The sequence below is a fragment of the Rutilus rutilus genome (genome assembly GCF_951802725.1).
Source record: "Rutilus rutilus genome assembly, chromosome: 8".
Taxonomy (NCBI): domain Eukaryota; kingdom Metazoa; phylum Chordata; class Actinopteri; order Cypriniformes; family Leuciscidae; genus Rutilus; species Rutilus rutilus.
Genome location: NC_140222.1, coordinates 39,404,558 through 39,422,343, shown reverse-complemented (window position 1 = coordinate 39,422,343; position 17,786 = coordinate 39,404,558). Strand labels below are relative to the sequence as shown.

At 40.8% G+C, this 17,786-nt stretch overlaps 1 protein-coding gene across 1 annotated transcript; it reads left to right on the top strand.

The window, feature by feature from the left end:
* Positions 1-950: 950 nt before the first annotated feature.
* Positions 951-16,510, top strand: LOC311294677 (tripartite motif-containing protein 16-like; the record flags this gene model as incomplete). Its single annotated transcript, XM_084415678.1, has 6 exons — positions 951-1,523; positions 1,938-2,033; positions 2,135-2,368; positions 15,087-15,246; positions 15,676-15,717; positions 15,946-16,510. 6 exons carry the CDS (start codon positions 951-953, stop codon positions 16,494-16,496), a joined length of 1,656 nt encoding a protein of 551 aa, XP_084271804.1. The 3' UTR covers positions 16,497-16,510.
* Positions 16,511-17,786: the final 1,276 nt, after the last annotated feature.

Genomic DNA, 17,786 nt, shown 5'->3' with positions numbered 1-17,786 from the left:
GTACATTAACATTCTTCAACTCAATAAACATTTGATCGCAAAAACATCCTTCAATAGAGCAGAGTCTGTATAATGGAGGGCTCAGGATCCAGAGTGAAACTTCTCGTAAATGAAATTGAGATTTAGAAAAGATTGTGGTTAAAGTGAAACTACTTTCTGAGATGAAGGGTAGGTTAGAAACTGGCCTGTACTTTTTAAGTGGAGCCGAATCAAGATTTGGTTTCTTGAGAGATGGAACCACCAAAGCATGATCACTGTTTATGCCCCTGTCAATGTCAAAACTCATTTGTAAATTTGACTTTGCTTTGTCATCCATGTGCTCTGAACTTATATTTACAATATTTTCAACTTCACTTGAATAGCAAATAAACACAGCTAGGGGCGTTTAACTCCACTTTTAGACGTGGGAACTTTCCTAAGCACTTCCCCTCAGGAGAATCCCTACCGCCATTTTGAAGTGTGTTCAACTTCGTCAAGTGGATGAGGGAAGTTTTTTTTTCGACAGACCCTCGAGCCCTTGATTTTGACAGAGGCAACAAGTCCACTCATACTGTACACTTCAGGCAGATCCATAGACCACAATGCAACACAATTGTGACAACTTGCAGTGCTCGAACTTGATTTACCCACAAGTGATCACAGGCTCAGTGTGTAACATTTAAACCCATCTAGAGTTCTGCCAGTAGTGGGCACTCCTGCAGTGTAAGCAATGGTGTATAATTTTAAACAAGAGTTAGCAAGGGAGGGGCATAAAAAAGTGGACTTAAACACAGCCCTGGAAAGTGCCTCTCCTTGACCAGTAATAAGGAAGCTGCTTTACAGACACACCTGTTTTACACACGTCACTCAAACATAGAAGCAGTAAACTATTTCGACTCAGTTCAGGGAAACAGAAACTTAAGTATTGTTGAGCTTTGTGTGTTTGTGTCTCTCTGTATTCATGCGCTAAAATGGCAGAGGCCAGAATTTCTCAGGATGAGTTCATGTGTCCAGTGTGCCTGGATCTTCTGAAGGATCCAGTGACCATCCACTGTGGACACAGTTACTGTAAGATCTGTATTACAGGCCACTGGGATCAGGAGGTTGAGAAGAGAGTCTCCAGCTGCCCTCAGTGCAGACAGACCTTCAGTCCAAGACCTGCTTTGGGCAAAAACACCATTCTGGCTGAACTGGTGGAGAAACTGAAGAAGACTAAACTTCCTGCTGACTGTTACGCTGGAGCCGGAGATGTGGAGTGTGACGTCTGTACTGGAAGAAAATACAAAGCTGTCAAGTCCTGTCTGGTGTGTCAGGAATCTTACTGTCAAACTCATTTTGACCGTCATGAGGAATATCACTCACGTAAGCCACACAAGGTGATTGATGCCACTGGACGACTGCAGGACATGATCTGCTGTAAACATAATAAAGAGCTAGAAATGTACTGTATCACTGATCAACAATGCATTTGTGTACGGTGTAAGGATTATGAACATAAAAAACACAAAACTGTATCAGCAGCAGCACAGAGGACAGAGAAACACGTATGAATTTAAAGTGATTGTTCAAGCAAAAATGAAAATTCTCTCTTCATTTACTCACCGTCATACCGATCTAAAACGGTTTGACTTTCTTCTGTGGAATTTAAAATATGACATTTTGAAGAACGTCTCATCTATTTTAGTCACACATCCACAGTTTTAACCTCAAAAGGAGACAAAAAGAATCTAAACAACTTCAGCAATTTAAAAAAATAAGTCAGCTTAATTGTACTGAATGTGCACTTGTAGTGTTACTCAAATCTCACATCTTTAAAAATGGGACTTGCAGATAATATAATGTTAATCACATAAAAGGCCACTTACGAATAAAGTAAATGAAATAATGCTGACACTTTGGCTTCATATGTTCATAATCTTTAGTCTTATGACATTTCCTGTTGTTGGTTTGTCCTTTAGACTCAGCTGAAGGAGACTCAGATAAAGCTCCGTCAGAGAATCCAGCAGAGAGAGAAAGATCTTCAGCAGCTGAGAGAGGCTGTGGCGTCTCATACGGTGAGTCTGGAGAAGAAGAGAAGTTTATGAAGCCTCAGTCAGGACTCTCCTCCTTCAGTCCCACTGAACTCACTGTGTGATTGTGATGTGTGTCCTAACAGCGCTCTGCACAGACAGCAGTGGAGGACAGTGAGAGGATCTTTACTGAGCTCATCCGCTCCATTGAGAGAAGCCGCTCTGAGGCGACACAGCGGATCAGAGATCAGGAAAAGTCTGCAGTGAGTCGAGCTGAAGAACGACTAAAGCGACTGAAGCAGGAGATCAATGATCTGAGGAGGAGAGACGCTGAGCTGGAGCAGCTTTCACACACACAGGATGACATTCATTTCCTGCAGGTAACAGAGATCTAGAAGAACTATGGAAGGCATTTTCTGCCAAATTTAAATAAATAAATTACATGATTAAAATGAAAATGAAAACCAGATTAACGATTTCATTACAGAAATCTGTACGCAAAATATGTGACAAAATTGAGAATTAAAATTAAATTATTTCATTTTCACGGTGACAGTGCATCATCCCTGTCAAATTGAAAAATAAAATGCAATTGGTGATTTTACATTTCATTTTCACTACAGTCTCGAGGCAAGACTGCCAATATTAAAATTAAAAGCCAAACGTGAAAAAGAAACTACAAATACAGTTTTTACAAAGCTCTTTATTAATGCTCACGCAATAATAGTGACACAATTCAAATTCAAATGTAAATTTTCGTTTTCATTTTAATTCCTCTTTTATTTCACAGTTTTCATTTTCGTTTTCATTTTCAAAGACAACCTGCATGCAAATTCTATGTTAATGAGTGGGTGTGGCTTGTAACGGCGCTAGAGGCACGCCTTCTGTAAAGCGAAGTCACCGACGTCCCTGTTGCTGCATAACAGGGGCGGATCTAGAAAAATATTTATGGGGTGGCGAGAGGGGGGCAGGAATTTTTGAGGGGTGGCAACATATGGCAGAAGTATATATACTGAATTTAAATCGCAGTTAAATTGGCCATAACTTTTAATTCGTTGCTGCCAATAGGGATGGGTATCGTTAAGGTTTTAATGGTATTACTACTCTTACCAATACTCCTTATCGATCCGGTACTTTAACGGCATTCTTATCGGTTCTTTTTGTTATATAAAAAAAAAAGGGGAAAAAACTATTATGAACACATTTAATATTGCTTTATATTTTGAAATGTAAAATAAATATCTATAGCAAAAGAAAAAGCAATGATTTAACAAAACAAATAAAACATTTGTGGCTTTTGTGTTTTATATTCAGAAGACATAGGACACCAAAAACAAAGTACAAACACATGGTCAAACAAAAAAAGTATACAATTAAACAAATATACAAATTATATACCCAGTGCTTTAATTTCAGTAATGTCGGCATTACTGTTTAGGAGTAATATGGGCTAAAAAGACATCTAATAAAGTCAGATTTAAAATAACACTGCATAGGTTATCATAGACAGGGCCGGCCCGCGGCATAGGCGGTATAGGCAAATGCTAAGGGCGCCACTCATCCATAGGGGCGCCAGAATGAGTGAACGAGTGAATTTTTTTTTTTTTTTTTTTACATATATTTTTTTTATAATAGGCTACTATTTTAAAACCATTAATTCGAAATACTACCAAATAAAGCAAAAAAAAAAAAAAAGTCCGGCTCTTCAATCTTCCCCCGCCCATCGAGTGCATGAAGTGCGTCAGAAACAGAGCGCGCGCGCGATCAGTTGTTGGTAATTTGTTGTGTAGCGTGCCCGACGCCGCATCCATTGTAGACAGCACTGCTAAACACACAGCTCGTAGAAACGGGCCTGGCAGCTCGCGCCAGTTCTAGACACGGTGAAAGACACGGTTTCCTGATTGTGACGGAAGGCCGAATTTACATGACACATTATAAATGAGCATAGTCTGCGATAGATACAGTGCCAAAAAGAAGAGAAGAGGATAAAGACAGAGGTAAAGTGATGTAGTGAATGAACAATTTATTGCATAGGAGTAAGATACTATAATTTCATGGTAGTTATTTTTACCTTAAACTTAATGTTAGCAGTTGTTCTGAGTTCTGAGTCCCCAGACTGTGATTTTGTTACAATCATGTCAGTTTTAAGACGCATTTTTTATTATCACTTATTTATTAATGTTTAACTCTACAGTTGTGCAGTTTTGGGGGGATACAGTACAGGTCAAAAGTTTGGAAACATTACTATTTTTAATGTTTTTGAAAGAAGTTTCTTCTGCTCATCAAGCCTGCATTTATTTGATCAAAAATACAGAAAAAAATGTAATATTGTGATATATTATTACAATTTAAAATAATTTGTTTTCAATTTATTGTACTTTAAATTATCATTTATTTCTGTGATGCAAAGCTGAATTTTCAGCATCATTACTCCATTCTTCAGTGTCACATGTGACATCCGGTCTATCACATGATCCTTTAGAAATCCTTCTAATATGATGATTTATTATGAGTGTTGGAAACAGTTCTGCTGTAATGTGTGTGTGTGTGTGTGTGTGTATATATATATATATATATATATATGCTAAATCATGAACACAATGACAGGGTGAAATGGGCTGTGATGCATGGGGCGCCAGGTAAAATCTTGCCTAGGGCAGCAAATTGGTCAGGGCCGGCCCTGATCATAGATTAAAGTTATAAAAGCCAAAATTATTCATTCAAGAGCTGCGACTGATTTTCTCTTTGGCTTTTGTTGTTTGATTCACATTAATGGAGCAATCGTCAGCAGGTTTATTAGACTGCTGCCTCTTTAAGACCAAATTCAGATCTAATCATTATTACGCATCATATTTTCTCCCAACTATTAACGCCCATTTAAGACATAAACTGTATTTAAGTGAATAAACTGTTTAAGTGAATCTTCAAGACAGCCATTTTGACATATTTGATCGTTTAGATGTGCACACGAAGCCCAAAATATACGTTGCTTGTCTCGGTAGTTGAACTTTTCTATTGTAAAACAGTCAAATATAAAACAAAAAATTCTACTTACATTTTACCAGGCATTCGTTAACTTATTTAATCATTTTGACATTGATGAGCTAGACCGCTGAACTTTTGGTCTTCCTAACAACAAACAGAGCGTTGCGTAATGTATTGCATCAGAGCAGCATCAATAATAATATCAAGTGAATCTCTTATTTGCATCTTAAGTTTATTGCCAATAATAATGACAAGTTTGCGAACGTGAACTCGGTGAGCTCGCGCAAAACACATCTTCAGCACAGCGACTCATTTAAACTCCTCTGATTGGCCGATGTGATCAACAGACATGTCTGTGATTGGCTACAATGCTCAACGCTGCAAAAGCACGTCAAAAGTACCTTCAATGCAAAGGGAAAAATAAAAATAAAAATGTAATATGCACTGTTCATGATTAGGTAATCGCGGCCGCTGTAATCTTATTCACATTTGTTTTTCTGATTAATTGCTTTGCTCTGTGAGAAAGATAATTGAACAACATATTCGGGGCTTTACTAAAAACATCCCTTAGCCCAGCCCTAGCGCTGCCCCTCAATATTTAATATTTTTTATTAAGCTGTTCTTGTCTTTACTAAAATCAAAATTAGGCTAATCAAAGGAAGAGTGCTCTTACAAATCACGAGGGAGCGATTTGACCGCTGATTTTGGCTAACGTAATAGACTCGCTGTTTTTGCTGATGCTGAATCGTCTTTAGCATACAATACATTCATTACAAATGTAACTTTAAGTTAAACGTGTTTAAACTACACCTGGGGAAACTCACTTCACCTTCAGAGGCTCTGTCAGGAGCAGCTCAGTCTAGTCGGGTTGCAGGACCACCGCACCGCAGCAGACTTGCTGTGTGTGTGAGCCAGACTGAGCGAACCCCGCTCTGCACGTTTGAATCAGGGACGTAACTATTTGAGGGGCAGGGGGGAGGGGCGAATAATACATTTAAAATAAAAAAAATTAAATTGTTCACTTTTGGTAAATGTATTGGACATAGTGGTGGGTTGTTTTTGTAAGTACAGTTTTTGGATCATCAAAGTTAGGGGGGCAGCTGGGGGGGCAAGGCTCTAGAGTGGGGGGGCACCTGCCCCCCCTTGCCCCCCTGTAGATCCGCCCATGACTGCATAAGTTGAATGTGTGAAACGAAATTATTTAAATGTGATTATATTGTAATCGAGACGACGAGATATGGCGAAATCTGTTAGTGAGCTTTTGCAGGAAGCTGCCGCAGCATTAGTGGAAACAACCAGCCTGACCAGCATACTTCAAACCCTCGGCGCACTGCAGTTCGCACTGAGTCGCGGGCATCTTCAGTTGCCAGAGAAACTGTTAGTCAAGTCAAGTCTTGATCACTAGCTTTAACCGAGGACCTCGGCCAATGTTTCATATTCGCGTCATGCCTTCCATATAACAACGCCCTTCAGCACTAGCCAAGAGTACCTTATTGCTTTTATAAAACGGTTACCACACAATACAAATATTAAACCCGAAAAATATGTAGCCTATCTATCTATGCAACTTTCATGAAGTAAAATCACTAAAAGCCAATTCCTTCCGCTGGAAAAAAAAAATAGTCCCTGACCATAAAGCAACAGGAGAACTTACATTATTTCTCCATTAGATGGAGACAAAGACTGTCTTAATGAGTGAGTCAGTCAGTAGAGAAGACTTTTGAAAAGACTAAACTTGTGATCACGGAGAAGAAAGACGCAACTGACATGAATAGGCACGGACAACCCCTTAACTGTTAAAAGTACAAAATATCACAGCGGACATTCAAACGGATTTTTTATTATGAATATAGGACTGACCTGAAGGAAAATGCTATAATATATATCTAGCCTACTGTAAATGCAGGCCGTCTGGCTATAATTGTTGTAGAAATTGTGTTACTAAGACTTTTGTACACCCAAATAGTTGAATTTCCAAAACAGCCGCCTAATACATGAATGAACCTCATCGATTATGATCTAGTCTAACATCATAATGGCCTTACTACCGGATACTTTGTTTGAACAGTTTCTCTGGCAACTGAAGATGCCCGCGACTCAGTGCGAACTGCAGTGCGCCGAGGGTTTGAAGTATGCTGGTCAGGCTGGTTGTTTCCACTAATGCTGCGGCAGCTTCCTGCAAAAGCTCACTAACAGATTTCGCCATATCTCGTCGTCTCGATTACAATATAATCACATTTAAATAATTTCGTTTCACACATTCAACTTATGCAGCAACAGGGACGTCGGTGACTTCGCTTTACAGAAGGCGTGCCTCTAGCGCCGTTACAAGCCACACCCACTCATTAAAGGGTAACTAAACCCCTGGTCAGAGCCTGACTCCACCCACTGGCAATATTTGAAAAATGCTAGAAAAGTGGGCAGACCCCAACGGAGATAGAGGGGACGAACCGTGAGCGGAAGGGCGTGCACCTGAGAGTCCTGCTGTCAGACTGTCTAAAATGGAGAGTTTGCTCACAGGGTCGCAAGACGACGTAAATATGCATCTGATGAGTTTTATCGAGTTGATGTCAATAGCGCGCGCTCTGTATAGGCATATTCATATTTTGCAGCTCTGTGAAAAAATCCAGCAAAATGCGCCGACGCGTTTGTCGACCCCAGAGGATTAACTTTAGCCTAACCATAAATTGTGATTTAAATATATATGATCACTCACATCAAGACGCCGCTGCGGTGGTGGAGTCCATGCAGGATCGAGGAACAGCGTTTGGCACTGCGTCGCTGTTCAGCGCGAGCTGTGTGGAGAAGCCAATGTCCACCTCTATTGTATCGTTGGAAAAGCAATTCCGCGTAAAATGCAGGTTTTACACTCACGGTCTTTCAGGCCAAGTGCATGCAAACACTGGCGCCTAATTTCCAAGTCTGCTAGAAAGCTATGCAGTTGCACCCAGCAACACTATACCTACCACTGTACTAAATACAGATAAATCTACACTAGCTCATCCAAGGGCGTGGTGAGCTCGTACCAAGGGAGGGCGTGGTGAGCTGGAACCAGCCTACGTCACGCAGTACCGTTTACGTCACGCAGTACCGCAACATCCAATAGGAAAATTCAACTGTAGTAGCCACCGTTCAACCTGAAGAGGGCAGCACTCAGACGTTTTTACACCATATATTGTAGAATTAAAACACTTTATACCCAAATGTCAAAAAAGTTACTCGAATCAATGAACAACACTAATAAAGCCCCATTCTTACAGATCATTAACAAAAAAAAGTTGGTTTAGGGTTTAGTTACCCTTTAACATATAATTTGCATGCAGGTTGTCTTTGAAAATGAAAACGAAAATGAAAACTGTGAAATAAAAGAGGAATTAAAATGAAAACGAAAATTTACATTTGAATTTGAATTGTGTCACTATTATTGCGTGAGCATTAATAAAGAGCTTTGTAAAAACTGTATTTGTAGTTTCTTTTTCACGTTTGGCTTTTCATTTTAATATTGGCAGTCTTGCCTCGAGACTGTAGTGAAAATGAAATGTAAAATCACCAATTGCATTTTATTTTTCAATTTGACAGGGATGATGCACTGTCACCGTGAAAATGAAATCATTTAATTTTAATTCTCAATTTTGTCACATATTTTGCGTACAGATTTCTGTAATGAAATCGTTAATCTGGTTTTCATTTTCATTTTAATCATTTAATTTATTTATTTAAATTTGGCAGAAAATGCCTTCCATAGAAGAACTGGATCATATGGACTAACTTTAACCATATTTCAAAGATGATAGAATTTAAAGATGTAATTAAATCCTACTTAAGTGACTGAAAAACACTCTAAAGTTTAACTACTTGCATTTAATGTAAATTTTAATTATAATACATTCTTACAATTGCAAATAACATTCAATTAAAGGTAGGGTAGGTAATCCTGTTCAGAAACTTTTTTTTTTATACTGGGTGAAATGGTCCTTCCATCCTGATAGTAGTCAATACATTATGTGTTTAGAAAAAGGAATGAAAAAAATCAGACCTCTGTAGCAGCTGCAGGACAGTAAAAACTCTGACCAATCACTGCCATTCGGTGCGAATGTAAAGAACCAATCAGATGCCTTCATGTCTCGTGCCCGCCCCGAGCCCCACTGCGCGCGCTGCCCTGCGTGCACTCATCACATGTCACCGTTCCCGGAAATATTCAGCTCAAAGCACCCGCATATGCAGTAGAGCTGTAATCGGGCCTTAAAAGTTCGGCCCGAAAAGGCCCGAGCCCGACAGAGTTTGGCCCGAGCCCGACAAGTACATTTTGATTGACAGCTTTTTAAAAGCCCGAACCCGTTTACAGCCCGACTGTCCAAAAGGCCGTCTATCAGCAGTGATAAGAGTGTCGGAGAATAGCGCGGACACGCGCTTCACACCGCGAGCCGGCACACGCACCACTCGGTGGAAAAGGGAGAGAAAGAAAAAAAGAGACGCACGCACACAGCACCTTTGTCTTTCGTAAAAAAAAGGAGTAATTTATACATTTTTTAACATCATTTATTCATGACTAACGGAGGCTAGAGGCCACTTGGAAGTTGGAACAAAGAAATAAAATAAGTCCTCCAGAGACCAGCCTCCATTTCACCTCCTCAAGATCCATTTTCACGCTAATCTAAACACATCACCTGACCGCTCATTTACCACGCAACCCGAAGCGCGAGCCCGAGCCCGGCCCGAGCCCGTGTAAAATAATAGAAATTAAGACCGAACCCGACCAAACCCGTCGGGTCCCGTCGGGTCCCATCGGGTTCGGGCAAAGATCTTCAGCTCTAATATGCAGTCAGCGAAGGCAAACAAGGCAAAAACTACTTCCTCGGACCCTGCCCGCACTCTTGAACGACCTCCTCTGCTTCGCCCTCAACCCCGGACCTGTCCTCGAACCGACGATGCGGTAACGTTACTTGTCTCCGGACTCGGAGTGTACGTTAGTCTTCATTAGAGTCAACAATGTTTTCATCATGGAAACTCTTACATGCAAAACACCGTATATGTTATGAATCTTACACGAAATTCACCTTCATCACAGTGTAACTGATGGTAATGGAAAAACGTGTATCAATGCAACCTGTTTTTAGTTTTGCCTTATAAATAACTTTATTTATTATCGATATGCTAGCTTGATAGTGAGTACTAAAAGAAATCTTATTTGTTTATATTCATAGTGATAAAGTTAGGTATTTTATTACATGTGATTCTGACATGATGTCACTGTATGTACTGCGCTCCTTCCTCTCCACTCGTCTCAGGTAATAAATGCGTCTTCCAGCTGAGCCTGAGCGTTTGGCGTCGCGCGTTCATGTGTTTTGGGGGCGTCGCTTTGGAAGGAGCTCAGAAGGGAGGGGGTGGAGTGAATGGAAATAATGAGCTGTGTTTATTGCAGATTAAAAGGTCTACAGTCACTCGATTTTTATATTTTCTTTTTCAGAGTACTTACATTTTAATTATGTATTGGTATATAAAGACAGTTTAAACAAATTTGGAATGTTTTTTTTTTAGAAAAATGATTACCTACCCTACCTTTAAGTGTCCGAAAACCTTATTCAATCTGCACTTGAGTATAACTTTAAGTATATTATTTCCATAATAAGTATATTTTAAAAGTGTGCTAAAATGTACTAATCCAGTACCTGGCCTGTAGACCCGTTCGCAATTTGGTGTTGGGGGAATTTCTCACTTGAACTGAGTAACTGGGTCCCTAGACATGAAAAATCACTGAGGTGCTCGTCCGCCATAGTGCCACGAATTACGTAATGGTCAAATCAAATATGGCCGCCATCGGATGATGATGATAATCCAACTTCTTTGTTTCTGAATGTTTATACACATGTAATACCTCTATTTAGACTTATTATGGTATGTGGAATTCATTTATGATATTGTTATGGCCATATTGGCTGACCTTTCTCCTTAAAAGGTCATGGTCAAGGTCATTTTCCTATTCTTAAGACCTTGGCCATAACTTGCCCATTATAGAATAAAAAAACAGATGCAATAAGTCTAATTCTACTAAATGTGACATTTAACATTCATTGCTAATATTGTTTTTAACATTAAGGATCATCTTGTCATTAAAATGTCAATGTCAACATAATTTTTCAATAATTCGATTAAAATTTCTTTTTTTATAGTCACTTTTTCTTGTATTTTTTTCCACAATGATTTTTTTTTATTATAACAAGACATGAAGAGAAGAAATGTAACAGTTATAAACATCCCTTTGAACTTTTATTTTAATTGGGTTTTAGTACAATGATATAAAATAAAACAATTGGGTGCAAATGAAACTATGTAGCAATAAAAGTGATACAAATTACATCATACCAAATTAACTAAAAGTGCACCATATAGTCTGATTTCTCTCAAAGATTAGATTAGATTAGATTAGATTCAATTTATTGTCATTACACAAGTACAGGTACAAGGCAACGAAATGCAATTTAGGACCGACCTGAAGTTAGTAAGAATACAGCATAACATGAGGAGAGTTGAGGAGAAAAAAAAGGCAACCCCCAGACTATGCTCCAATAGGGAGTACAGTTTGGGGACAGTAAAACACCTCAGCAATTTGCACATAATCAGTACACAACATGAACACACAAGACTTGCAACAGGGGAGGGGGGAGGGGGGAGGGGTTGGAGGTAATCCAGCAAAGGCAAGCAGCCATACAAACTGGTGGTAAAAAGCGTCGAAGGCGTGGGATGGGGGGTGGGGGAGGGTGATTGCATATCTGTATCTATGTAAGAGTTCGTGTATGTGTAGGCCTGAAGAGTCGCTACGCCTGGCATCCCAATCTAGGTGCCTCAGTCCGCAGGATGTCATAGCGAAACACAGCAATTGCCATGGAGACAACCTTGATCAGGTCCCAGACAGAGTCAACAATCAGCAGGTGTCAGTGTGGAGTCGGGGAAGGAACGCAAGAGCGTCTCTTTGCAGTGCTCTCTCCAGAGGGAGTTGTTGTTCCAGCAGCGGCCTCGGCCAAGGCCAGTGCTGATAGAGGGGGGCCAAAAGCAGATAAGATTGTGGTTGTTTGGTCTTGGGACGAGTAGCCGCATTCCAATTTACACAGCTCCTGGTCCGTTTGGGTCTCCGAAACGATCCATTTGCCTTTGCAAAGCTGTGAGCTTCTCCATGATGTTATCCATATTGTGGTTCATAGTCACAGTCTGAGTGCCAACAGCTCTGCCCACTGCTTCAATCATAACGGGCAGCCTTGTGGGGCTTTGGACAGCTCTCACCGTCTTCTTAATTCCTCGATAAACCAGGGCAATGCCTAATCCAAACAGCAGAAAACCTGTTATCATGGTTCCGAATAGGTAGATATCTTCAACGTCCTCCACGGAAAGAGCCGCCAGACACACGACCCGCCACCTCTCCCACGCGTCCATCGTGTAGCCAGCTGCGAACGTTCCGGCAGGGCAGTCAGGTTCCCCCGAACCCAAGCTTCTCGTCGAGAAGATGGTGTCAATTGCGTTGAGAGACCAGTTGATCAAATCCATAATTTCTTAATTTGTAGAGCAGTGCGGAGAGAGTCTCTCAAAGTACAAGACAGTAGACGAGACGAGAGGAGCAAAGCAGGGAAGATAAGGGAGAGGAGGGTAGGAAAATGCGACCGCCTTCGTTGAGAGCCAAAGCAAGAATCAAATCAGTGTGTGATACAAATCAAAGTGTACTGTATGTGTGCATGCATGTTAGTGGGATGGGTTTTTACAGGATTACATACTGTGAGCAGACTTGGTGGTAAGGGCTTCAGACATTTTGATGGCAGGAGTGTGCCAAAGTGCTCCTTCCATCCATGTTCTGCTGGCTCTAGTCTTGCTTTGGCGTCCTTGGCTGTTGCAAGCAAGTGGCATGCCGTATGAACCAGAAAAGCCCCTCGTTGGATGTGGCCTCTGATCCACTCTGATCTGAGCACCTTCACTGATGTATATTTCTACCCTGAAGTCATCAAATGTCTTAGCTGTTGTAGTTGACCTGGCCCCAGCCCAGACACACACCAAGTACTTCTCAGCCAACACTGCATCTTGCTCTGTCAAGGTGTCTCCCTCTCCAAAGTTGGCTAAGTATTGGACTGGGTCAGAAGCCATAGCAGTATGTTTAGTCCCCACCTTGCTCATACAGTCATCTCCAGTCAGCATATGTGCTTTAATTACTGTCTTTGTCATTGACACTCCAAGACGAGAAACTGCTTGATGGAGTGGAAGCATTCACCGTGTCTCACCAGTGCCATACTGCTGCCAGATCTCCTTCATCCCGAGTTCTTGGAAGTATGGGCTGTAGTGGAGAAGCAATGCAAAGGTTTCTATGCCATTGGAAACTATGACAACTCTCTTGCACTGCTTCACACGAACAGCCGACTCAACATGCACCAGCAACCTGGCATCAGCCTCCTCAATACAGTTCAAGAGGTCTGGGATCTCTTTGCCACCAGCTGCATTTGCTGGTAGCACCTCATCATCAATGACAATAGAGCTGACAATGACAGACGCATTGGCACTGGCTCGATTGCATACCATATCCCGAGCTAACAGTTGGAGATTCCGCTTGTTCTCCTCAGATGCCCAGAACTTGTCAAGTTGCTGAGGGATGGGTGTGTGTCTGTTCAAGCCAATGATGTCGATGCCTGTTGTTGAGTCTGTACGCCGCATGCGCTCCCCTTCTTTCAGGGACATCTCGATGTAGGAATCTAGTACAAGATGGATGAACTCCGGCTCTTGGCAGAGTGATGATGTTGAGCTGATGATGGCATTGATGACCACACCTAAAGTAGGGAATTGTGCTAGAGGCATCTGTCGCATCTTCAACATGAAGTCTACCACAACATGAGTGGCATAAGTAGACTCAGGACTCCATTGGTTGAGATCAAGTCGAGGCTCAATCTCACTGACAAGTTTTGACATGAGCTAGAAGGTCACCATCAAACAGGGGAGATGCTGAAAGCACATCATGAGAAAGTTTCTGCCGGATACTCATGCCCCGCTCCTTAGCAATGTCCATACTCCTATGTGCCTCGGCCATGTCATCTGAGTAGAACACGGGTCCAATGGAAAGGGCCCATGCAGAGGAACAGATCCTTGAACTGTTCTGTCTCATGCAGGTAAATATCTACAGCCAGGGCAAACACACTTTCATCACACCAAATCGCCACTGACGCCTGATTCAGTTGTCTGCCAACACTCTGAAAGTTGGTGAGGCAATGTCTGATGGTGGCACGCTAATGGATCTTGGTATGACAAGGATGAAGCAGCATATCTGGTGGCAGGACAGGTCGAACCACTGGCTTGGCATGGTGAGGTACCTCTGGGCATGGCAACTTTGTCTGCAGGATTGGATCAGCATGGCTTAATCCTGTGCTTGACACTGGAGGCTTATGAAGGGGTCTGTTCACTGTGGCATCTTGGAACAGTACTAATGCTGCATAGTGTGAACCCTTGGTACCAGAAAGTGATGATTTATCAGCATAATCGGAGTTGTCCATGCCTGCCATAGTATAATCCTCCCTTGTAAAAGTACTTGGTATGGGTGTCTCTCCATCTTCTGAGCATTTCACTTTTCTTTTCTATGACCTTGACCATGCCCTTTCAAGGTCACAATAACCCAATATGGTCATATCAATTGCAGAAATGAATTAAACATACCATAATTAGTCAAAATAGAAGTATTACATGTGTATAAACATTCAGAAACAAAGAAGTTGGATTTTCATCATCATGCGATGGCGGCCATATTTGATTTGACCATTACGTAATTCGTGGCACTATGGCGGACAAGCACCTCTGTGATTTTTCATGTCTAGGGACCCACTAACTTAGTTCAAGTGAGAAATTCCCCCAACACCAAATTGCGAACGGGTCTACAGGCCAGGTCCAGGACTATACTGGCAAACACTAGAATTTGTATCATTAATGCCACATAATGAATATTATAAGAAAGTCTCTGATTGTGTGAAAGTGCTGGATTGAGCTGAATTACTGAAGATAAATCAAGTCAACAAGAGCTGCACAGATCTGATAGTAGTGCAGGTTATTGAGTGAAGTGTGGAGCGGATGAGTTTTGATTTCTGTTTTCTGTAGAGTTTCCAGTCTCTCTCAGCACCTCCTGAATCTACAGATGTGAATGACGTTCCCTTCAGTTCTCTCTCTTCTTTTGATGGAGTGAGAGAATCTGTCCGTCAGCTGAAAGTCAAACTGGAGGATTTCTGCAAAGAGGAGCTCAAGAAGATCTCTGACAGAGGTAAAGTCCTGGGCCTCGTTTATAAACACGTGCGTAGAATGATCCGAAATGTGAATGTCCAACAATTTAAGGAATGTTACTATAATTTATAAAACATCCATATGGATAAACATTTCTCGTAATGTTCGTAAATGCATCACAGTTCAGCTAAAATTCAAGTCCATAGTGAACAAGTGCATCAACTTCACCTACAGAACGGCCACAAAAATCCCTGGATGGTTTAGAGGTTTGGCGCTCATCATCATGGACAAGCATATTTACTGTATATATATTGATTTAGGATAAAATCCAAGATTTGTGTTTTATAAATGGGCCCTGGATATTAATTTGCACTCAGAAATGAGTCCAACATCGTCTAATATCATGAAGAACATCACATTAGAAATGTGTAGAGATGGATGAATTTTATCTTTTCATTTCTCTTCACATTCACCAACATTAATCCCAAAACCAGGAACGACTTCCTACAATGTAAGTGACTAAGAAAACAAGCTGACAAACTCTGAGTGTGTTCATGTTCTTCCTGTAGAAGCTGAAAGAAATCATGATTTATGAGTTTAATAATTGATAATTTAAACGATTATCAGTTGTACTGAGACACTGCTGATACACTGAATATTAAGTTATGAAGAGTTCAGATATATTAAAAGATCAGACAGATTCATAATTCCTGATTCTGATGTGTTTCCTCTCCATCAGGTTCCCATCAGCTCACTCTGGATCTGAACACAGTGAATAAACACCTCCATCTGTCTGAGAGAAACAGAGTGATTACTTACACTATCACAGTCCAGCCGTATCCTGGTCATCCCGACAGATTTGATTATTGGCCTCAGGTGTTGTGTAGAGAGAGTGTGTGTGGACGCTGTTACTGGGAGGTTGAGTGGAGTGGGAATAGTGGTGTGTTTATATCAGTGTCATATAAGAGCATCAGCAGGAAGGGATGGGGTTATGAGTGTTTATTTGGATCTAATGATCAGTCCTGGAGTTTGTACTGCTGTTCCTCCGGTTACTCATTCAGACACAATAAGAAAGCGACTGATCTTCCTGCAGTGTCCATCAGCCGTAGAATAGGAGTGTATGTGGATCAGAGAAGAATAGGAGTGTATGTGGATCACAGTGCAGGAACTCTCTCCTTCTACAGCGTCTCTGACACAGTGAGCCTCATCCACACAGTCCAGACCACATTCACTCAGCCACTCTATCCTGGGTTTTATGTTTGGTCTGGATCATCAGTGAAACTGTGTTGATGCATCAGAATAGACTGTAGAGAGATTTTGCCTGTAATACTTTGAGCTGCTTGGTAAACAGTAACAGTGAGATGTTGTAGAGTCTCTTATTGTCTCTTCATCACATTATTAATACAGCTGAACTTCTGTCACTGAAATAATATAAGAACAAATGTGTGTAATAAATCCTCAGACAATAAGATGTGTGTGTGTGTGTGTGTGTGTGTTTGTCCCTTTAATGTTTCACATTAGTTTTTTATTAGAATTTTTTTTTCTTTATTATATTTACAGATGTTTTTAACAGTCAGGTGAATGTACTGAGTAAATGCTATACAGTGCGTCCGGAAAGTATTCACAGCGCTTCACTTTTTCCACATTTTGTTATGTTACAGCCTTAAAATTGATTAATTATTTTCCTCAAAATTCTACGAACAAAGTTTGTTTGAAATCTTTGCAAATTTATTATATTGATTAAAAATAAAAAAATGAAAATATCACATGTACATAAGTATTCAAGCACCAATAATATATATAAAACTAACGTTACAAATACATGTTTTGGGAACATTCCCAGAACGTTCTGGGAACCTAAATGTGTTAGCTGGGAACTAACAACAACAACAACAACAACAACAAAATAAAATAATATAATATATATCTTTGTTAGGATTTATACATCTCGCTTGATAAAAAAATCGTTTTACTTTTAGCAGCTTTACTTTCACTTTTATTGTTTTCCCGCGTTGAGACCCATTGAACATTTCCTTATCCGTCTTTTTCCATAATTAAAGTCTCAGCGCGCGCTCTCCTGCAGGAGTCTCTCATCGCGGGCGCTAGAGCCGTGACTCTTATTGTGAAATATGTTTTTCACATGTTTCTCAAGCTCAGTGTTTGTCTGGACTCACTCCTGTAACACTGCCAAACACAGGTTCTTTTACATCAATGTTTTGGTCTCTCGACAGGTAGAGGGTTCATACAAGGCTTTTTGTATGTATTGATGCTCTTTGCTGCAAAGCAGAATAGCAGGAAAAGCCTGCTATCCATGTGCTCTGAACTTATATTTACAATATTTTCAACTTCACTTGAATAGCAAATAAACACAGCTAGGGGCATTTAACTCCACTTTTAGACGTGGGAACTTCCATAAGCACTTCCCCTCAGGAGAATCCCTACCGCCATTTTGAAGTGTGTTCAACTTCGTCAAGTGGATGAGCCCTTGATTCGATGAGCCCTCGAGCCCTTGATTTTGACAGAGGCAACAAGTCCACTCATACTGTACACTTCAGGCAGATCCATAGACCACAATGCAAC